The sequence below is a fragment of the Podarcis pityusensis genome (assembly GCF_964106645.2).
Source record: "Podarcis pityusensis genome assembly, chromosome: 13".
Classification (NCBI taxonomy): Eukaryota; Metazoa; Chordata; class Lepidosauria; order Squamata; family Lacertidae; genus Podarcis; species Podarcis pityusensis.
The window spans coordinates 36,209,548-36,231,966 of NC_138038.1; the positions used below are offsets into that span (position 1 = coordinate 36,209,548).

General features: G+C 48.5%; 1 protein-coding gene and 2 long non-coding RNA genes across 4 annotated transcripts in view; 2 read left to right on the plus strand and 1 right to left on the minus strand.

Annotated features, from left to right (window-relative positions):
• Nucleotides 1–22,419, plus strand: part of LOC308460234 — a 204,987-nt gene that overhangs the window by 81,435 nt on the left and 101,133 nt on the right. The window lies entirely within an intron of this gene.
• TTYH1 (tweety family member 1) overlaps nt 1–22,419 on the plus strand; it is a 65,644-nt gene that overhangs the window by 17,811 nt on the left and 25,414 nt on the right. For both annotated transcript variants that reach the window (XM_080976213.1, XM_080976214.1), the window contains exon 2: nt 6,398–6,570. In XM_080976213.1, coding sequence (XP_080832339.1) covers nt 6,398–6,570 — 173 coding nt within the window. The remainder of the gene's footprint in view (nt 1–6,397; nt 6,571–22,419) is intronic.
• Nucleotides 5,122–10,515, minus strand: LOC308460238. Its single transcript, XR_013978516.1, has 3 exons — nt 9,863–10,515; nt 7,775–7,991; nt 5,122–5,270 (listed from the first exon to the last, which is right to left on the minus strand). It is a non-coding gene; the product is annotated as an uncharacterized lncRNA (long non-coding RNA).

Below are 22,419 nucleotides of genomic sequence, written 5' to 3' on the forward strand. Positions count from 1 at the left end.
GGTTTAAATGCAAAAACTGCACATGCTCAGAGTCTTTATTTAAAAAATAAAAAAATTATAAGAGAGTTGCTTTTTTGCTCGCTTATTGCAAGCAACATCAGCAACGTGGGAGCGGCTGCGAAGCATGAAGCAGCGGAGGTGGCAGGAGAGCGCAAGACTGTTAACGGTGCGCCTCGCCGGGCTGCGCAAAGGCGGCCCCGGGGGTCTCCGGTGACCCGGCTTCGAAGGCGCGGGAGCCGAAGCAAGCAGCCCGCGCGGTGGCAACGACCTGCCGCAGCCTGGGGCTGCACCCGCTCGCGTGCAGCTGCCCGTGGGAAGCCGCCGCCCCTGCCGTGGGCAGCTCCGGGAGCTAGGAGCGCCATCCCGGCCTGCGGGTGAGGGGGCGGGAGTTTGTGGCGGCGGCAGCAGCAGCAGCAGCAGCAGCAGATTCCCTCCCAGCGCCAGCGAGGAGGCGAGCGCTCTGACTGCTGATATGTAGGTCAGGCTGAGCCTCACAGCAGCAGCTGATCCACTGTGTGTGTGTGTGTGTGTGTGTGTGTGTGTGTGTGTGTGAGAGAGAGAGAGAGAGAGAGAGAGAGAGAGAGAGAGAGAGAGAATCGCGTTTATCTATCCATCTCTCTTGTTTCCGCCCTCCCTACTTCTATCTGACTGCTGCTCCATCTTTCTCGAGATGGGAGGGAGTCGTGTGTGGAGGGGTCATCTTCTCGGAGACACTCTTGTTTCTCTCTTTCTCTCTCTTACTGGTAATAGTAATAATAATAATATGTTCATTATACCCTGCCCATCTAGCTGGGTTTCCAATAGAATATTAAATATTAAAAACACAATAAAACATCAAACATTTAAAAAACTTTCCTAAACAGGTCTGCCTTCAGGTGTCTTCTAAAAGTCGGACAGTTGTTTATTTCCTTGACATCTGATGGGAGGGCGTTCCACAGGGTAGGTGCCACCCCCGAGAAGGCCCTCTGCCTGGTTTCCAGTGACACCGAAAACAAGTCCTGGAGCCCTGACTCAAAACACCTTCCTTAATCCCCACACAGAGCCCATCAACTCATTTGATTTAGCTATCCATGGGCAGCTGCCTCCCCACCTAAATCAAGTGAATCAATAAAAATACTTAACTGAGGTCCTGCCCCCCAACATGAAGCCTGCCCTCCCTTCCATAAATCCCATGTAGCTATCCCTCCCTTGAAAGCACAATTTCTTCCTGTTCAGTCCATCCCTACATTCCTAGGAGCCTATTCCTAAGGGCTGCGGGGGCTTCATCCCCAACAATAAAATATTTGAGGGAGCAGGGCCCCCACAAAGTTCATGGGTACTCCCATTCAAATGGTGTGGGTGCACTGCGTCATGTGATCGGTTATGTGGGGCAGGGCTTACCAGGACCCCCACAATATATTTATTCAAGTTGTCACCCCTGCTTTAGTTACATTGTTCGTCCTTTTTCATTCTGCTCTTCCTCCAAGGAATTTACAGTGGTGTACAAGATTCTCCCTCAGCCCATGTGATCGGTCACATCCATATTGCACATTTAACGCACGTGGCTTCCCCCAAAGAATTATGGGAATGGTATCTTCTTCGCAGTGCTGTGAATTGTCACACCATGAGGGGTAAAAACTGCAGTTCCCGGTATTCCATGTGCATTAGGGACCCCTGACCATTAGGTCCATTTGTGACTGACTCTGGGGTTGCGGCGCTCATCTTGCTTTATTGGCCGAGGGAGCTGGCGTACAGCTTCCGGGTCATGTGGCCAGCATGACTAAGCCACTTCTGGCGAACCAGAGCAGCACATGGAAACACCGTTTACCTTCCTGCCAGAGTGGCAACTATTTATCTACTTGCACTTTGAGGTGCTTTCAAACTGCTAGGTTGGCAGGAGCAGGGACCGAGCAATGGGAGCTCACCCTGTCACGGGGATTCGAACCGCCGACCTTCTGATCGGCAAGCCCTAGGCTCTGTGGTTTAACCCACAGCGCCATCCGCGTCCCTCATTCCATGTGCATTAAATGTGTGTTAATGCATAGTGTGCTGGGATCATTTTCACTACAGCCCTGTGAGGTAGGATAAGATTTGCCTACTGAGCTCTAGAGGCCACATGTAGGATTTGAATCTGGTTCTGCCTGCTTTAACCACTACACCCCACACTGGATTGATAAAAAGAGGGCAATGGGGAAATATTGAAAGGTTTTCTTCATCCTGGCTTTCCTGAAAATAGAAGCATCAGGTGGCTTGATTTTTTAAAATAAAAAAAAATCCATAACTAAGAATAAAAGCAGATTAAAATACAATATAGATTATGGTTTCAAAAACAGCAGCATTAAACAAATATTCAAAAAGGGGGGGAAACCTCACCCCCTTGACAAAACCCCCCTCCCTTTACAACTGGCCAAACTCCCTCTCCCTTTCCACCTGACCAGTTATCCCCTTTACAGCTTGCTCAGGACTTTGTCCCTCTCCCTTTACACCTCATGCCCTCCCAAAAACAAAATCCCTTCCCCTCACAGCTCCCCAACCCCCTTTTCACACGTTGCCAAACTCCCCCCCCCCCATTTACATCTCACCACCATTGTTGGTGGTGGGGGGGTGGAATGAAAGGGAGAAAGCCCCTTCATTCATCCTCCAACCCCTCTGCCTTGGTTGCCTCTCAAAGAGATGGAGAAGCCAGCATTCATGTAGCAAAGACAGCAGGTAGCAGTGGTGGGAGCATGGGGGGGGGGTGAAAGAGAGAAAAAAGCTTCCCCCCCCCCCCATTTACCCCTGCTGCTGCCACACAAAGATAGAGAAGGAACCCTGCATTTTAAAATGCAGCCTTTTCTGCCTTCTTCTGACAGCAGCAGCCAGTGGTAACCCCAAGGAGTGCGGAGGGGGGTGTGTGAAGGGGAGATCACCTTTCTTCCCTTCCTCCCTACCAGCGGGAACTGCCTGCTTCCTTGCTTCCTCCTCATTCTCACTCTCAACTAACTCATTTCTATGCTGTTTGACTTGTAGTACAGCGTAGATGAGCTACAGAGGAACAGCCAGGACAGGCTGTTGCAGCCCTCCAGCGCCTGTCCTGCTCTGATCCTTTTTCTTCATCCTCAGATGTCTTGTGCTGCTGAGGCTGAAAGGATGGTATTGATGTGAGGTGCACAGCAGAGCGTTGCTGGTTGCTGGTTGGTTGCCCTGCCCTGTTCCGGCTGTTCTTCTGTCACTCGCTGGGGCCACCTGCTTGCTTGCTTGCCAGCCAGCCAGCCAACCTACCTGGGCTGACTGCTTGCAGTTCTGTCACCACACTGCAGTTTGCGAGGCCACCTATTGGCGGCCACACAAACAGGAGCGTGACGACATCTTTGCAATTTTATTATAGAGGCCACCCACAGTTAAAAGTGGTGTATGTAGAGCTATGTCTGGATGTACAGCTGTACAGTGGTACCTCGGGTTACAGACGTTTCAGGTTACAGACGCTTCAGGTTACAGACTTTGCTAACCCAGAAATAGTACCTTGGGTTAAGAACTTTGCTTCAGGATGAGAACAGAAATCGTGTGGTGGTGGCGCAGTGGCAGCAGCAGGAGGCCCCATTAGCTAAAGTGGTACCTCAGGTTAAGAACAGTTTCAGGTTAAGAACAGACCTCCAGAATGAATTAATTTCTTAATCCGAGGTACCACTGTATGTTTTCTGAGGGAAGGGAATGGATAGCTGTGTGTGTGAAGTAGAGTCTCAGATGCATCCTCATTCCTGGGACTGGTGATGCTTTCAGTCCTTGAAAGGCCGGCAAGTGTAACCAACTGACCCCCCCTGACCCCTCCAGCCGCTCCCTCTGGCTCTGCCAGCTGCCGTGGGCACAGATTGTGGTGTCTAAGCCTGAGGCAAATTGTCAGATTGCCTGTAATCTGTTTGTTTGTATGTTTGCGGAATGGGAAGGGAGGGCCCAGCGAGGCAGATAAACACTTCCCTCCATCCACATCTCTTGTTGTGATGCCTCGGGCGCCACCAGCAAGCAGGGCAGGGTGTGCCCTGCTGTTACTCTGAGCCTTGGTGTCATGCAGAAAAGCTGTGGAGCAGCTGCAGTGTGTGTGTTTCTGCGTAAGTGTGCACGTGCGTGCATGCGTCAGGGGTGGTAGAGGAGTAGATGAGACAGAATTAACACTGCCAGGGTCCACTGGAGTCCCGATGCCCCTCCTTTAGCACCTGAAGGTTGGGAGATATTCAGAAAAGTCAAAGCATCCAAAGGACTCTTCTTAAAGATGCGTGCAAATTTCATTCTTCGGTATTTGTGTGGTGGGATTCTGTAGGTAGGCCCAGTGCCCAACTCTTCATTTTCTGTGTCAGTAAAAAAATAACACATGCCAGCCTTTGTGCTTCCAAATTCTCAAATCCTGAGCGCTGATGAAGCTGCACGGCATGCAAGTTTGCACAGAAAGCTTGATTTTGTGCAAGTCTGCTCTGAAAGAAGCGCAAGCATGTTTAATTGGGCTTAATGCCAGGTACATGTGCACATAGGATTGTAGTAGTTTTCATGTTTCTTCTCATTTTATCTTCAGTGTGCATAGTGTTTTGCAATGCACAAGAGCTTTAAGGAGCTTATGATCTCAAACAGGTGTGGGGAACCTCAATATGTTGCTGAACTATCACTCCCCATGACCAGCTCCTGCAAGCATGGTCAGTAGGCAGGGATGGTGGGAATTGTAGTTCAACAACATCGGGAGGCCCACGGGCGAAGGGAGACAGTGGAGGACGGAGGGGGATGGACAAAATCGTAAGCAAGGAGACAATATGCACTTATTTCAACAGTATATACTGTACCTCAATGACTTGTATACAACAGATACTTATATGTAATTTAGCTTACAGAAAGTGGGCTATGAGGACTGAAGAATGGTGTGGTATGAAAGCCTGCCCAGGGAAATCAGGTTTCGAAGGAGGGATTCTAGACCCTGTTCCTGCAGAATTGAGATTGCAGTAGATTCAGTATTTAATTTATATCCCACTTTACCAAATAGCTCCAAGTGGCTTTCAATCTTCTTCTTTTTTTAAAAAAAGAAGAAGAATCAACAACACAATTAAGCATAAAAAAACCACAAGAAACACAAAACTAGAATTCAAAAGCACTTCGCCAAACCCCAAAAGATCACACACAGATATATAGACCTCCAGAAGTCTGCAGCTCATAAAAATTCACTGAATGTTTTCCTGGAGTGGAAGTCCTTTCATGTTTCCTGAAAGATTTGAGGCTCTGGCTGTGGCGGGCCTTTTAATGCATTTTTGATATTCATGGCTCACCTTTCGTTTCTGAAAGAAAACCCCAAGGCAGCTAACAACGGGACAAGCATAAAATGCAGACAGCTTCATATGTAAGCAATAAAATCCACACTGAAGCAAAGCAGAGGGGGAGGATTGCCCCCCCATTTTTTCTGCAAAGTTGGATATTCAACAGCCTCAAAATATTATTATTATTTTGTTTTTTCTCCTTTCCAAAAAGAAAGAGGCAAAAGTTGCCCCAACAAACTCCATGGAAGGAAAGAAGCATGTTTTGCAGGGTTTGTTTGTTTGCAGTGAGGAGGTACCTATAGGACGCACTGGACCATAGGAGGGGGAGAACAAGGAAAAAAAAATTCTCCCCGTCTCTGCTCAGCGCCCCTTCAGTGAAGCGGCAGGAGAAACAGAGCCCCTTCCAATGCTCCTCCTGCTTCGCTGAAGGGGCACTGCGCAGAGAGGGAAAACTGTGCAGCACCTCTCCAGCGAAGTGAAGCCTGGAGAGCAAGAGGGATCGGTGTGCACAGACCCCTCTCACTCTCCAGGCTTCAGGCGGCTGTCCGCAAGCCTTCCGAGTGCAGCGAGAACTCCTGCTGCGCTCTGAAGGCTTGCGGATAGCTGCCTGAAGCCCCCGGAGTGCAGCGGGAGTTCCCGCTACACTCCGGGGGCTTCAGGCGGCTTCAGCGAAAACAACGTGAAGCCTCCGGAGCGCGGGGGGGAGCTCTCCCTCTGCGCTTCGGAGGCTTTGCCTTGCTATCACTGAAGCCAAGGAGCCTGCATTCGCTCCATAGGATGCACACACATTTCCCCTTAATTTCTGGTGGGGGGAAAAGTGCGTCCTATAGAGTGAAAAATACGGTATATAGGAAGAGGGCAAAAGCAACATTACGATAGTAGGATAGAAAGTGTTTGCAAGCAAATGGCATGATTTGAAGGCTATGCAGGGAGGCATAACTACTGTGCCCTCTGTATACCGCCTCTTAAACACATCTTCTCATTCATGAGGCCTAGAAACTTGGCAAAGGAAGGAGGGTTGTGCAGTTCATGTTTGATGACGACGACACAGATTGTCCTGTTTCCCCAGACGTGTTGATAAACTACAGGCCAAAGATCAGCCGCCCCATTCCTTTCACTTCTTTTTCTCGTCTCTGCTCTTGCTCCAGGCATTGCTGTTTCTGGCTAGCGTCTCAGGCCTGTGCTTTGCCATCAGCCTAGTTCTCATCTGTGTCTACCTGATCCGCTTCTGCTGCTGCAGCAATGAAGATGACGAGGAAAGCAAGACGCAAAGGGTTTGCTGTGTCACCTGGAGCTGTGTGGCGGCTGTTATCGTCTGCTGGTAAAGGGAGACTCCTATCCCCCCCCCCCCGAAAGCTTGTCAGTCCTCCAGGATAGAAATGGTACTCCTTACAGAAGGGGGAAAGGGCAGAGCGAAACATAAGGCGCCAGGGACCTTAAACAAGACACCTGGCAGCAGAACCCGGTAGCTTTACTTCTTCCTTGGGGTAGTTTATCGCTCACAGAACTACAATTCCCAATACCCTTCATAAACCAGAGTTCTAGAATTCCTTGTAAAGTCATTGGCATTACACGTATGATCTCTCGGTGTGTTGTGGCCTGCTTTGTTCAGTCCCTCGGTGTTTAACCTGAGGTAAACAACCTGAGATCTGAGCTAGAGTCTTCTAGAAGGGAAAGAACTCCAGTCCCATTCTACGTCCCCCTCCCCCCCCCCCCGTGAGCCTACAAAGGAAAGGCTGAAAAGCCTGCGCTCCCATCCAGACCTTAACACTGGAATATTATTGCATTCCCTGCTTCTTTCAGGCCTCTGACGGTTCGCTCCTGTCGTCTCTCACACTAGATGCCCATTCGCCCCCTCATCATCTCCACCCCCTTTCCCCCCCCCAAACTGAAGTCACAATGGGTCTCTTGTTCCACGGGGAGAATAGGAAATTGTGTCCCATTCTCTCTGTCCCGTCACAGCCTCGCCAGGCCCCTTTGTCTGTTTGTTATTCCAAGCCCTGAACTCTTGCAACACACACACACACACACACACACAGCCCTGGCAACAACAGTTGTCTCTGCCGTCATTACCCTACCCCTAGAGCGTACACACACACACACACACACTCCCGGACTCCGCCATAATGTGCAGGATTTGAAACACACCATCATCGTTCCCCTCTCTCAAAGGCAGAAATCCTCTTCGCCAGAGGCCAGGAAAAGCATACCCTCCCAACATTTCACAGATGAGAATTAGGAGGATTGTGTACCTATAACAGTTAGGGTGTATACGACATAACAGTGTTTGAGCTGTGGAAGAGCTCTACAACCACACTAGCTGTGTTCTGTCCATATGAAACACCTCTACAGAGTCACTCTCGTTTTTTGTGAATTTGCAGCCAAAGCTGGCTGTGAACAGCACCTACTGGCCAGTACTGTGACGTCACAAATCTACTCTTCTCATACACATCCCCCCACATCCACGGAGCAGGTTTGCAATGCCTTATCAATTTTATTTATTTATTATAATATTTATATCCCACCTTATCTCCAAGGAGCTCAACGTGGCATGCACAGTTCTCCCTGCCCTCAATTTTATCCTCACAACAAGCCTGTGAGGTAGGTTAAGGCTGAGGCTGGACATAGCCCAAAGTCACCCAGTGAACTTCATCGCTGAGTGGTGATCTGAGCCTTGGTCTTCATGGGTCCTAGTCCAGCATTCTGACCACTGCACGCACCACACTGATTAAATTGACTGTGCTTTAAAACAAGCAAATAAACAGCACTGAATTAATGTTTCGATGACTAAACATACATACTTCACTTAAAAATAAATAAATCCCAAAGTGAATAACCTACCGGAATCCTAGCAAGAGTGATGACAGTATCTGTGTACACACCAAGCTTTTAAAACACATCACCCACCCACCCAAAGAATCCTAGGCACTGTAGCTTACGCTTCACAGAACTATAGTTCCCAGTAGCCTTAAACTACAGCTCCCAGGTTTCTTGAGGGGTTGGGGGAAAGAACATGCTTTAAACCTATGGTGCGTATGGAGCTGTTCAGTGGTGTATCTCATTTTTCCCTTGGGTTCCTTTAAAGAAAGGAGAATCTGCTAGTTCTCCTGTTGTTCTTGCTTATTCCCACATCAAATGTCACTACCTGAGAGCTTGTCACTAGCACAGCCTGTTAAAGAAAGTGCCCCCTGCCTGCTGTACACTGCATTCATTCATTTACCATGCAATAGCATATTCTACACTGGTTTCCGAAGGAGGGTGTGCGCTGGTAGAATAATCATGACGGTTTCCTTTTTGGAAAGCTTAAGGATGTCTTAGCAGAATGTTTAAGCTCCAAATGGATCTGGTTGTACTTATTATAGAAAAGTAGCAACTCAAACACGTTCAGCAGCATTTACTAACTAGGCACCAGCAGATGGAACAGAAAGTAGTGCAGTTGCCATTTCTCGTCCAAGTATGTGCCTTGACTTGCATGTGGCATGGATGCTCAAAGTAGGGAGGCATCTGTTCCCCACTCCGATATTTAACCATCAGAGGCCTGAAACCTGCATAACTAGAGTACATGTATGTGCATACAACCACAACGTTGTACATATGCATCTCAGACATGTCCCCCAAACATGGAACATGTTCAAGATAAATAGGGTGCTTTGCCAAGGACAGACAGCAGGACACATAGCAACTAAAGCTCATAAATAGGATCAGTTGGGACCAAATGACAGGTGCTGTGGGAGACCTTAAGGTGAATTTCGTGTGTGTGTGTGTGTGTGTGTGTGTGTGTAGGGGCTGTTGGGACACTGCTCAATGATGCCGCATGTCAGTTTGGCTCTCAGAACATCCAACTTTAAGAAATCCTGGCTCCCAGTTCTCTCTTCCTTCCATTTCTGCAGCCTTTTAGATCTTGTTCCCTTTCTCTAGCATGGTTCCTTCCTTTCCCCTCCTCTGTTTTAAGCTCCTTTTTTGATCCACAAGACCCCAGCCTTCTTCAGCAAACCTAGAAACTCTAAACTAAAAGTACCCTTGTGCTTAAAATTCTTTCTCCACCCTCATTTCCTCATTTTAAATTGACAATGATGTGCATCTCTGTCTCTCTCTCTGTCTCTGTCTCTCTCTCTCTCTCTCTGTCTCTCTCGTATATGCAGTGACTAACACTCAGTATGGACAGACGGATGTCTGTGTGCACTACATGGTCTCCAAACCAATCTTTACAATATTAGTAACAAGAATGTCCTTGATCTTTTCATTCTCCTCCCCCTAGAAACATGTTGGGTATGACTTTTCCCCTTAGACGACACACACGCGCACATACATCACAAAATTTACAAAGCCTTTATTAAACTGACAGTGTCAAGTTCTTTTAAGTTCAGAGGCTGTTGGATGACTGGCCCAGACAAGTGAGATCAGCAAAAGTGCCCTATGATTCCTAGATTTCTCACTCAAAAATGAACTTCAAGGAGCTTGGCAGATACAGAAAAATGAGCCATTCTGCAGATCCAAAACTAATTAGAACTTTCACATTGACAATGAGGCCTATTGTAGGGCTCTGTTACCTCTGCCTCTTAGAATATTCCCCATGGCAAATCTGGGGGAGTCCTAGTTAATGTTTTTTTTACCTTTAGTGCCATCAAAAGGCAGTTCAGTGATGAAGCGAAGGACAATAGAACCATCTTGATGTTACAGAGGATGAGTGCCTGCACACAGTACAGCTGTTTCTCTCCCCCTGTAAAATTTTGGTGCATGATCATAATAAGACAATTAGTAGTACACGCTGGCTTGGTCTGCATGTAATACAAAGCTAAACTATGGCTAGGTGTGGATGAATAAACATAGAGAGAAAATTGTGGCTGCTTCCCTCTGCCCCATCCAAGCTACTGGGAGCTAAGCTGTGGTTTGGTTTAGTGATAAGTCTGAACCTAGGCTCAGGGTTTGTCTCCCACAAGCAAACTGGGAGCAGGAAGCCAAGAAGGAAACTTAGTTACGGTTTGTGGTTTGTTTGGAGGAAAGCAAACGAGGAGCCCATGTATGGACCAAACATCAAGCCAAACCATTAGCACCCGGTAGTGTGACAGTAGCAGTACTGGAGGAGGAGCAAATGTTTTTTTCTAAATGTGCACCAACACTCTTCCTCATCCTCACTAAGCTGTAGCTTGGCTTAGTGTTATGCATGAATTAGGCTGCAGAACAGAAATAGTTGGAAATGTGTAGTCTCAGGCAGCAGTTTCCAGTACAGTGGTACCTCGTGTTACAGACGCTTCAGGTTACAGATGCTTCAGGTTACAGACTCCGCTAACCCAGAAATAGTACCTCAGGTTAAGAACTTTGCTTCAGGATGAGAAAAAAATCGTGTGGCGGCAGTGCAGTGGCAGCAGGAGGTCCCATTAGCTAAAGTGGTACCTCAGGTTAAGAACAGTTTCAGAACGGACCTCCAGAACGAATTAAGTTCTTAACCCGAGGTACCACTGTACCCTCAGCCAATGAAGGCAGACAGGCAGCCTCTCTCCAGAACACCAAACACGCAGCCCTTTTGTCACTGTGCCACCCCTCCTCAGCAGCTGGCTACTCGGGGTCCCCAGACCAGCTCTTGTCAGGATACCTGACGTCTCCAGGGATGGCATCTTAAAGTCAGTGCAGGGAATCCTGACCTAGATGCATTCAGCATAAGGCAGCAGCTTCCTCTGTCTCTATACACGCTCTCCTCTTTCTACCGGAACCCAAACGCTGGAGCAAATCTGCGCCAATACATGTTCCCCATTTTCTCATTAGGGAAAACCAGCTCCTTTCCTCCCCTCCCCGTACCTTCTCTTCCCAAGAACACCCCATCCCTGTCCTGATTTGACAAGGGTCGCATCGGGGTTCATTCCCAGCCGCTTTGGGAACGAGCCCAGCAACCACAAAAAAAATAAGGCTCCCATTCATGCCAAGACTGTACCCATTCATGGCGGGAATAATGGCTCCTCTGTGTCCTTGGCCCCAATTGGGGTAGGTGGGGGAGCATGGGGGAAGAGTGCTTAAAGAGACCCTGCCCCACCACACAATCGCTCCAAATCCTCCCAACCGCACAGAGGCCCAACAATGGACTTGGGATCGGCCCATGGCGCGAGGAACAAAAGCTGTTGCTAAGGGGTTGCTAAGTGCTGGCTTCGGCCTTAAAGAAAGGCCCATGCTTTACATACAGGCCGCACCATTTATGCTAATGGCATTTTGTGGCCCCCACCGTGCTAGGGACGTTACTTAACCATCATGAGCGACAGCCTGGGGTCATGGGTTCAAGACAGGGCGAGGATATTAATTATGAGATTGCCAGGTGTAATGCAGGGAAGAGGCTCCTTTAACAGTTGTGTAGTGGAAGGAAGAATTTCAACAAGGGCAGTTTTTCCTGTTGTTTCTCCTGACAGGAAAAAAAAAAGCTGCCCTTGCTGAAATTCTTCCTTCCAAAATACTTCCACCAATGCAAGTATTAAAGGAATGTTGTCTTAAGAGGGCGGTGTCCTTTCCCTCAGGTGTTTATTGTGAAGAACAAGGACTAACTACCACAGTGCCGCCTGTCTTGGTTCATTCACAAGTAATGGTTTGCTCCAGGGTAGCAAGCATCTCAACTCTGGTGTGTGGTCACAGCAAGGGTGTCTTCTCAGCTATGCCGGGTTTGCAGTGCTGATGAGAAACTCTGTTACTTGTGTGAGCAACCCTGGACAGTTAGCTTAAGGATGTGTGATGGAAGGTCAAGCTAGACATTAAACAGAAGCAGAGCGCAACAAGTCTCCCGATTTTTGGTTATTATTTTTAAAATGAAAAGCCATGGGAATCCGCAACTGTGAGCAGACAAACAGTAGGGGAGAAACTGTGAGTAACCAATTCTCCTCTGATTGTTTTTGCACTCAAATTTGCCTGCAGCCCACAGAGGAAATATATATAAGCTCTCCCAAGGTAGAAAAACAGATTGGGGGAAGTAATTTTGATTTGAAAAAGCAGAGGGGAGGAAAGAGTTAAGCAGCCTTCCTCCCTCTGCTGCCGTTTTTTCCACTCGAAACTGACAGCTTCCCATGGCCGCTTTTCATTTAAAAATAAATTGGAAGAGTGTAATATTGGCATTAAGACGCCCATATGCTGGCTGGGGGTTGTTAACTTCTTTTTTCCCCAACTCACTTCAGAATCTGATTCTCCTCTTGGACATGTAAACAAGCTGCTTGAGGTTGGTGTAAGTTCAGGGGTTATCTTAGGATAGTTAGTTGTGCAAGCAAGCTGCGGGAGCTATCTGAATAGCAGCCTGTACTAAGATATGCGAGCTATATACCACACCTCAAAAACATTCACATAGAAATGATTTCCTTTTTTTTTAATTGGAATGGAACTTGCTGCTTCCAAGCTTGTCCCTTGTGGCTGTAGTCCTGTTCTATGGGGTGGTTGGCCTGTGTCAAAAGTGCTATTCTCACACCAGGAGAGATCAGGTGGCCATTTATTCACTGCCAAAAAGCAAAAAATGCATCACTGGGGAAAATGGGGGATCGGATTTGCATCGGATTTGCATGTGCTGATATAGATGTATCTGTGCCAGTTTAGACGTGGTTATTATAATTTCAACAGAAATACGATGCACCTCATCCTAGTGGGCAAGACTCTTGAAGAGGAGGCCTGTGTTGGCGGTTGAGTCTGCTGTCCAAGTGTTAAGTCATGGGTAGGCAAACTAAGGCCCAGGGGCCAGATCCATCCCAATCGCCTTCTAAATCCGGCCCACGGACAGTTCGGGAATCAGTGTGTTTTTACATGAGTGGAATGTGTCTTTTTATTTAAAATGTTTCTCTGGGTTATTTGTGGGGCATAGGAATTCGTTCATTTCCCCCCAAAAATATAGTCCCCCCCCCAAAGTTCTGAGGGACAGTGGACCGGCCCCCTGCTGAAAAAGTTTGCTGACCCCTGTGCTAAGTGCTGATGGACAACTTCAAAGCCGCTCCTGCTCTCCCCCTCTTCTTATGGCTTTTTAAGCTGAATTTGGACCGGACAGCTTTTCAGATGGAGAACTCTTTCCAATAGATGGTAGAGTTTAAAGAGGACTGTCCTCTGTAATATAGGGACACATGACTTTTCTAAATGGGCCTTAGATACCTCCCAACTGCCTGCTTCTAGGCTCAGTCACACTTCTCTGAAGTCTCTCAGCCCCACTCACCTCACAGAGGAAAGGAAAGGAGAATGTTAGCCGCTTTGAGACTCCTTAAAGGTAAAGGTAAAGGTACCCCTGCCCGTACGGGCCAGTCTTGACAGACTCTAGGGTTGTGCGCCCATCTCACTTAAGAGGCCGGGGGCCAGCGCTGTCTGGAGACACTTCCGGGTCACGTGGCCAGTGTGACAAGCTGCATCTGGCGAGCCAGCGCAGCACACGGAAACGCCGTTTACCTTCCCGCCAGTAAGCGGTCCCTATTTATTTACTTGCACCCGGGGGTGCTTTCGAACTGCTAGGTTGGCAGGCGCTGGGACCGAGCAACGGGAGCGCACCCCGCTGCGGGGATTCGAACCGCCGACCTTTTGATCGGCAAGCCCTAGGCGCTGAGGCTTTTACCCACAGCGCCACCCGCGTCCCTTGAGACTCCTTAGGGTAGTGATAAAGCGGGATATCAAATCCAAACTCTTCTTCTTCTTCTTCTCAGTAGATTAGACACAAAGTCACCCCAAGACCACTGAAAGCAAAGTGTTTGTTTGTTTGTTTGTTTGTTTGTTTGTTTGTTTGTCTGCATGCATATATATAGTCTACTTAAGAGGCACTGTCTTGGGCCTGTTTGGAGATGGAAATGGGTTGAGGGAACCCTGAGCAGGAAGAGTTGAACCAATTGCACTACAGATGACAGAATGCATTTCTGTAGGTGGCAGAGCAACCCTTAAACCATTTAGAGCAGGGCTGGAAAGCCTTGTAAGCCTGAGGGCCACATTCCCTGCTAGGAAACCTCCTGGGGGCCACCCACCAGCGGTGAGCAAATGTAGGCAGAGCAAGGAAAGCAAATTTTACCTTTGCACAGCAGGCTAGTTTTCAACCGCACTTACACCCTGCTCCCTATCCTTCAGCCAGGCAACCAAGAGCATTATCTTTTTTTTTAATGCTTTATTAGTTTTAAAAACAAAACAAATACAAAACAAGACAATATGCAGCAATCAGCAAAAGGCAGTCCAAAATTAACACTCCATACATACCAAAAAAGAAAAGAGCATTATCAAAGGTCAAGGACACAGTCCAGCCAGGCAAAAAACAAGTGGAGGAGGGTGCAAAGCTGGGCCAGTGATATGTATGGCCTAGAAAGGAGTGTGGCCTCAGGGCCTGTGGTTCCCAATGCCTTGATTTAGAGCTATAAAGGCTGCAATCTGCACTTTGAATTGTGCTTGGAAACAGACTGGTAGCCTGTGAAGCTGCCATAAGCCCAGAACTGCTTCATCCAAATAACTGGCTCTGGTCAAAACCAGCCACAGCACTTTGTACTAGCTCAAATTTGTTACCGAAACATGACGGATTCCCTCTCATTAGCAGATTATATAGTAGATCCTTAGTACTTTGTGTAGCGTCGACGCTCGATGCCTGTACGAGTAGCAACAGAAACAGACCAACATTGCAGTGTTCTCTGTAACGAACTCCTTTGCTGTTAAAAAATTGTTCGTCTCTTGTTACTAGAACCTTTTCGTTGCTAGGTTATTGCTAGAACTTGCCTGAATGCAATTACTACGTTAGTAGGCAGTTCTAACCAGAACTTACTACGCCCTTTCTAGATACATAGGAGGGGCCCTACTCGAATCAGGCCTATTTAGCCTAACATTCCATTCTCACAGTGGCCCATGGGATGCCCAGGGAAAGCAGGAAACATGCAATAGTGCTCTCGCATTTGTGATCCCCAGAAACTGGTATTCAGGCGCAGGGTGTCTCTGATGCTGGAGGCCACGCATAGCCATCATGCTCAGCTGCCATTGATAGCCTTATCTTCCATGAATTTTTCTAATTCCCCTTTTTGGTGGTCTTCACTACATCTTTGTTACCCCCTTATTATTCCTCCATTACCATCCCCCTCATTGTGGGGTTTCTATGATTATTACTAGTTCCGTCTGCAGAAGCATAACTACGTGGTTAGTAATTCCCTCTTGATGAAGCAGTATCTGTTTCATTCTTGTCATTCAAAGCGCAATTAGTTAGTGGATTATAATTGGCCTGTAATCAGAAATAACACATGCTGGTTCCGTTTGCTCCCCTCCCCCCCCCCCTTCTAGAAAGCTGCAGAGGATTTTAATCCTATGTTTAGAGATCCCTGTGTAGGACATATTTGTAGTACCCTGCTTTTAATTAGCACATTGGTGTTTGTTAGAACAGGATTTGCAAACTGGTGGTTTTCTAGATGGTGCTGGACTCCAACTCCCATCATCCCAGACCACTGGCCATGCTGGTTGGGGCTGATGGGAGTTGGAGTCCACCATCATTAAACCCTGTGGAGGTCCCTAGGCAGTCAGAATCTTGGTGGAGGGGAGCCCTTGCAAATTATCTCCTAATACTTGGTTGTAATTTTCTTTCAAGATCAAATCAATATTATTTTGATCCGTTGTCATGGGCCCCCTAAAAGTTGTGGGGCCCATAGACCGGTGCCTGCTCTGCCTATTTGGTAATATGGCCATGGCCTCGGGTTCCTTATCTCACATGTTAGGCTACAACGTTTAGAACATTACACTTTCCTATTGCTAGAATATTACTAGCTCCTCACCCCGAATGTTTCTTACTCTTTCTTAGACACTCAAGCAGGCTTCTTAGCATTTCCTAGGGGACAGGTTTACACTGCAGACATCTCTTTTATACCCGTTTAACTATGGCAGCTTCCAGAAAGGAGTGCTGGGAGTTGCGGGTTGGTCAGAGCGCTAGGGACTGTCTTACTGCAGATGCTTCTCCCTGACCTTTCCATTGTCAAGATGCAGCCCTGCCATGAAGCAGGGCAAGTGACCTGCTTCACATTACACCAGGCATAGGCCCTCCAGATGTTTTGGGACTACAACTCCCATCATCCCTAGCTAACAGGACCAGTGGTCAGGGGTGATGGGAGTTGTAGTCCCAAAAACATCTGGAGGGCCGAGTTTGCCTATGCCTGCATTATATCATATGTGGGGTTGTAGGTGAATTCAGAGGTTGGTTCCGAGTGGAACAGCAAGACTTTTAAAAAGTGTTGGCAGTAGGGGGGCACCTGAGCTCTGCGTCAAGCAGAAAAGTGTCTTGGGCCAACACTGATCGTTCCCAGAGTTCACTGAAGACAGAACTGTACATTCTGTGTAGCTTTAGAACATGTTGGGGGAGGACTGTAGCTCAGCGTTAGGACATCTGCTTTGCGCCTTGAATGTCCCAGGTTTCCATCCCAGGCACCTGCAGATGGGGCTGGGAGAGACCTTGGACTGAAACCCCAGAGAGCTTCTGCCAGTCAGTATAGGCAATAATGAGCTAGATAGAGCAATGGCCTGACTCAGTTTAAGGCAGCTTGTTGTTGTTGTTGTTGTTGTTGTTAATTGTTTCATTTTATGGTTTTTAATGGAACGCGGGTGGCGCTGTGGGTTAAACCACAGAGCCTAGGACTTGCCGATCAGAAGGTCGGCGGTTCGAATCCCCGCGACAGGGTGAGCTCCCGTTGCTCGGTCCCTGCTCCTGCCAACCTAGCAGTTCGAAAGCACATCAAAATGCAAGTAGATAAATAGGTACCGCTCCGGCAGGAAGGGAAACGGCGTTTCCGTGCACTACTCTGGTTCGCCGGAAGTGGCTTAGTCATGCTGGCAACCAGCTCCCTCGGCCAATAAAGCGAGATGAGCGCCGCAACCCCAGAGTTGGCCACGACTGGACCTAATGGTCAGGGGTCCCTTTACCTTTACCTTATGGTTTTTTATATTTTGTTGGTAGCCACCCAAAGTGGCTGGAGCAGCCCAGTCAGATGGGCAGAACAACAGCAAACAACAACAACAACATTCCTGTGATCTTATATTTCCTGTTATTTGTTTTTGTTGTTTTTCTTTTAAATACAACGAAGCTGCCGAGGCTGCAATTTGAAGCACAAGACTGATTCCTGAAGACGAAAAGTCTCTCCTTTTCCAGCTACTTTTACCCCGCTCAGAAAAAGTTTGGGATACCTGCATCTTTTCTCAATACAGGGGTAAAACAACAATAACAACCAAACAACAACAGCAGCAACAACTTGTGGGGAGGGAAGTTTCTAGCATTAAAAAAAAAGTGTAAGTGGGATAGTCTTAGGAAACCCATCTCCTCTTGCCCCTCTATGCTGGTCTTCCAATTCACTTTGCAGCACAGATTTTTAAGCATCCAAAAACAGAATCATAGAGCTGCAGAGAACTTGTTCCAACCCTGAGGCGAAGAGGGAGGGGGAAAAAACAGTTTAAGGCTGTGGTTGCAGAGACAGCCACATTCAATCCCTGCTATCTCTGAACTAAGACTACATTTCACAGAACTGTCCGTCTCACCCCACACTGCGCGAAAGGGTAACCTATGCGATCCCTTTGCTCTTTGGAGAGCATCAAAAGAGCGGGTGGCTAGGAGATATTTTTAGCATGAGGACCTTTATTCATCTAGCCCAGGGAGAAATAACCCTTCCAGACGGATAGGCGCGGGGGCTCCAGCAGCCAGATGCCACCCATCCTCTGCACGGAAACCCGCCTGGAGCAGTAAATGGTCATTTGCTCATCCAAATGAAGTGCCAAGACGACTGACTGGGTCCTCTGGAGTGGGAGAGAGTTCTAGTGGACGGAAACAGGAAGAGGGCCGAGGGTCAGGAGGAGGAGATGAGTGGTTTGGGAGAACAGAGTAAGGCACCAGCAGCAACTGCAAATCAAACAGGCGTCTAGTCAGCATCACTGTCCCAAAGGCAGAACAATCTCGCCACCAAACCCTAATGGAGCTATCTATCTTGGCTATCCATCCAGAATTGTGGTGGGAACCTCTGGCTGGGGGTGGGGTGCAAACTCAGCCCTCTCTATCTGACTCTCCCCAAGCCAAACTCTTCCCCCTACAGGCCACACCCCTCACCAGCCCTAATTCATACCCTCCTTGAGGGTTTTTCTGGTTAGAACATTGTCCTTGAACCCAGACCATGCCTCTTGGTTGCCTCGATGGAAGATTAATCCCCCATCACCTCACCAGGAAGTTAGCTTGGCTCTTCCAGGAGTTAGATGGCTTGATGAGCTTTTAACACTTGCTGGATCCTGGCATCAGAGGAGACGGCCTACAGCTTAACGCCCCAAACAAATAACAACACCATGAGGGACTTGGTCAAAAGCTTTACTGAAGCATTCCCCTGAAATGAGAGAGGCTTGTCTAGCATGACTTGTATTTGAGAAACCCATGCTGGGTCTTAGTAATCACAGCATCCTCTTCTAAGTGCTCACAGACAGACTGTTGATCTGTTCCGGGACCTTTCCCGGTGTCAACATTAAGATGTTTTGGGCCCAAGTTTGAGCCATCTGGGTGCTGCATTCCTGCACTGGCTGCAGCTTCCAGACCAGAGACAAGGGCAGCCTTACAGAAAGCACCATTCAGTAATCAAGCTGAGAGGTTACCCATGCATGGACCACTGTCATCAGGCTATCCTGGTCCACGAATGGTCACAGCTGGTGCCACAACCAAAGCTGGCTCTTCTAGCCACAGAGTTCATTTGAGCCTCCGGTGACAAAGATGGATCAGGGAGTCCCCCTAAGCTACAAAGTTGCTCCATCAGAGAGAGTGCAAACCTATCCAGAACAGGTAATTGACCAATCTCCCAGACATGGAGATTTTGAGACTCTTGAGGCCCAGATATCAAGATTCTTTTTTCTTGTCCCACTGGAATGCGCTCTGGAGAGTTTAGGGAAGGGTAGGGTGGGAACCAAGACTCCCGACTCCTTTGGGAAGAGAGGGGTAGATAGAGAGGGTCTGCGGAGGGGGTGGGATTAGAGCCAAGAATACTCTCCCCCCCCCCACCACCATGGTTTTTTGGTTTTTTTATCCCCTCACCCTTCAGTTTGGGAACTGCCTCCCATCTAATGAAAAAGCTCTATTATCATGAGAATGGTGCTGCCTCTCCCCTGCCCTGCAAGGCGAGGAGAGGAGGGAGGTGGTTGCCATAGAAATGAGATTTAGGGAGAAAGAGAAAGAGAGGGCCTGGTGTGACTGAAAGAGGGAAAGATGGGGGTGGGCAAAGACCTGTGTGAGAGTTGGGTGGGTACGTGAATGGAGGGGTGAATGAAGGGAGAGAGAAAGGAAGAATGGCTGGGGGCTGGGGTGTGAAGCAGGTGGATCTGTGAATGCAGTGCTGGCTCCAGGATTTGGGGGAGAGCTCAGGCCCGGCATGCCAACTGAGATTTCCCTCGCGGGCATGCCCACAACCTCCTTGGGCGCCCCGTGCAAAGGTAGGATCGCGGCCCTGGCGCCAGCCTTGGATCCTCAGAGCTGGCCAGGAATGGATATAAGGGCCCGGACACTCAGACAGATGAGGTGACTAGTTGAGAGGTTGCTTGAGTGAGTTCAGTGTGGAGCCAAACTCCTGCCAGAGTGATCTTCCCTGAAAAGGATTGATTCCCACTCAGCCCACGGAGCGTAACTCAATGTTGACTCAAAGGGAGGACAGGCCTGACCTATCTCCCTCTTTCCTATTGCAAAAAGCTCCTTTTGCTACTATTTTTAGTAGGGTTATGAGCATAGCTGTCAGCTTCTTCCCTTTTTTTAAGGGAAATTCCCTTATTCTGAATAGGATTCCTCACAAGAAAAGGGAAAAGTTGATAGCTATGGTTATGAGGGACCAATGATCTGGCCAAATTTGGGAAGGGGGTGCAAAGAACTTGCCTATCACCCCCCTCCCCATAATTCAAACACTGATGTAACAACGGTACAGCAGCTAAAAGGATAAATGCAATTCTGGGTTGCATCAACATGTACACACTAGACCTTGAAAGCACATTTGAAGCACAATGTTTCCTTCAAAGAATACTGGTCACTGTAGTTTGCTAAGGGTTTCTGGGAATTGCAACACCATGAGGGATAAACTACAGGGCCCAGAATTCTTTTGAGTGGAAGGATATGCTTCGAAGGTGGTTTAAAGGCATAACACAGCCATATACAGTAGTACCTCAGGTTAAGTAATTAATTCGATCCGGAGGTCCGTTCTTAACCTGAAACTGTTCTTAACCTGAAGCACCACTTTAGCTAATGGGGCCTCCTGCTGCCGCCGCACCGCCAGAGCACGATTTCTGTTCTCATCCTGAAGCAAAGTTCTTAACCTGAAGCACTATTTCTGGGTTAGCAGAGTCTGTAACCTGAAGCGTATGTAACCTGAGATACCATTGTACTGTTGTGATTGCAAGGGGTGATGATGGAGCCCCTCTAGTCGGCATGAACAAATAGGTTCAAATCACAAGGAGGCCTTCCAGATGTTGCTGGACTACAACTCCCATAATCTCCTACCATTGAGTGGGGTTGGTGGGAATTGGAGTCTGGCAACATCTGGAGAGCTCCAGGTTCCCCACCCTTGCTATGGGGGATCAGAAAAAGTGTCTATTGACAAGCACATGTGCATGTAATGTCAGCATAGCATCACTGAATTAGTGGCATTTATGGATGCTGGGGTCGAGCAGCAGGTGGAAAGGGAGGCAGGTTGTGAGAGATAAATGGAAGAAGAGCAGGAGTTGTGCATTCATCTAGTCTGATTCATCACCAATCCTGCACATAATCCTGGGAAACCTGGATAAAATACTAAAATACAAACAAACAAGAAACCCCTAGCCTAGGAAAAAAATCACCAGTTAAGAACAAAAACTAGCCGTCTATGAACTCGGGCAAACTGCCCCTCAGAGTGTGGCTCAGGTGGATGAATGTGCGGAGAAGGGCAGTTCTGACTGAAGGAAGAACCACCACCGGTATTTTTGGTCCCTCTTGTGCTAATCCCCATACATTTTGGTTGCAGCTGTTCTGCGCACGCCTGTGTCATTACCAGAAAGACTGTAATTACCCACCCGGCATGCTCATAATTACAGTTAAGAAGCGAGCCAGGGGGTGGGCAAATGCGGTTGTCAGGAGCCAGGCACAGATAGGTGGCCCAATCCAGGACGAGGGAGGGAGGGGGGGGAGATAGCGGGGTCTCTCTTGTGCACCGTTCCTTTCACACTCACTTGTTCCCTCTCTTTGCAAATCCCTTCCCAATCCCCAGCCAGTTGCCATAAGGAGCTTAGACGTTTTCCTCCCTGGCTTGATGCTGCTCCCCCAATGCATCTTTGCGCTTGTCCCTTCCTGCTCTTCCCGTCTGCACTAGCACTTCTCCTGATGCAACTCCTTCTTCCTTCCTTCCTTCCTTCCTTCCTTCCTTCCTTCCTTCCTTTGGCAAAGATTCCCTCCATTGTGCCTGCAGGAGGATCCCTCCTTGTTCCTGCCCTGTCCGTTTGCAAGGACGGGCTGGATGAGTGCACATCCAATATGCACCTGCCCCCCCCCAGTCCACAGGTGCCTGTTACCATCCACACATGTCCGCTGGGTTCCCTTGCCCGTCCTTGCCCACCCTCGCCACAGATCATGGCAGCGGTGGGCCTGGCACGGGATGCTGAGGCTACGTTGCAAGCGATTGCAAAAGGGAGAGAGCGGCAGCCTGCTTTGGAAAGCCCCACCTTCGCCTCCTGCTATGTTGTGTTCAGTGCACTGTCAGCTGGGTCCCAGGATTCCAGGCTCCCACCTCCCTCCCTTCTCTGGGTCTGAGAGAAGCCCTGTGGTAGGCCCCCCTTCAAAGACTGTGCAATGATCAACACCTCTTTGGAGCCGGAATATAGCATAGGTGAAGCAGACGAGACACCTGCTTTCTGCATTTCCAGTTTAATGCACAAGCTCTGAATCAAAGAGTGTGGGAAACTATCTGAGCTGGGGGCTGTTTGGAGCCTCTTCTGGCAGGTGCTTAACTGTTGGCGGCCAACTTCAAGGGCCCTTCCTGCATTCGCCTCCTTAGGGCTGTTCTTCTTTAAACTGGGCTCTGTACGTCACATAGAGAACTGTCCTCTGTGAAGTAGGACACATAGCCACTCTAGCTCCATGTTACATAGTGTTAGGGGGCTGTGCAGGACCTGTCCCCATAGACATCTGCTTGGAGGCTGTGAGAATGGGATGCTGCACTCGATGGGGGATTGGCCTCATTCAGCTGGGACTTTCTGCTTC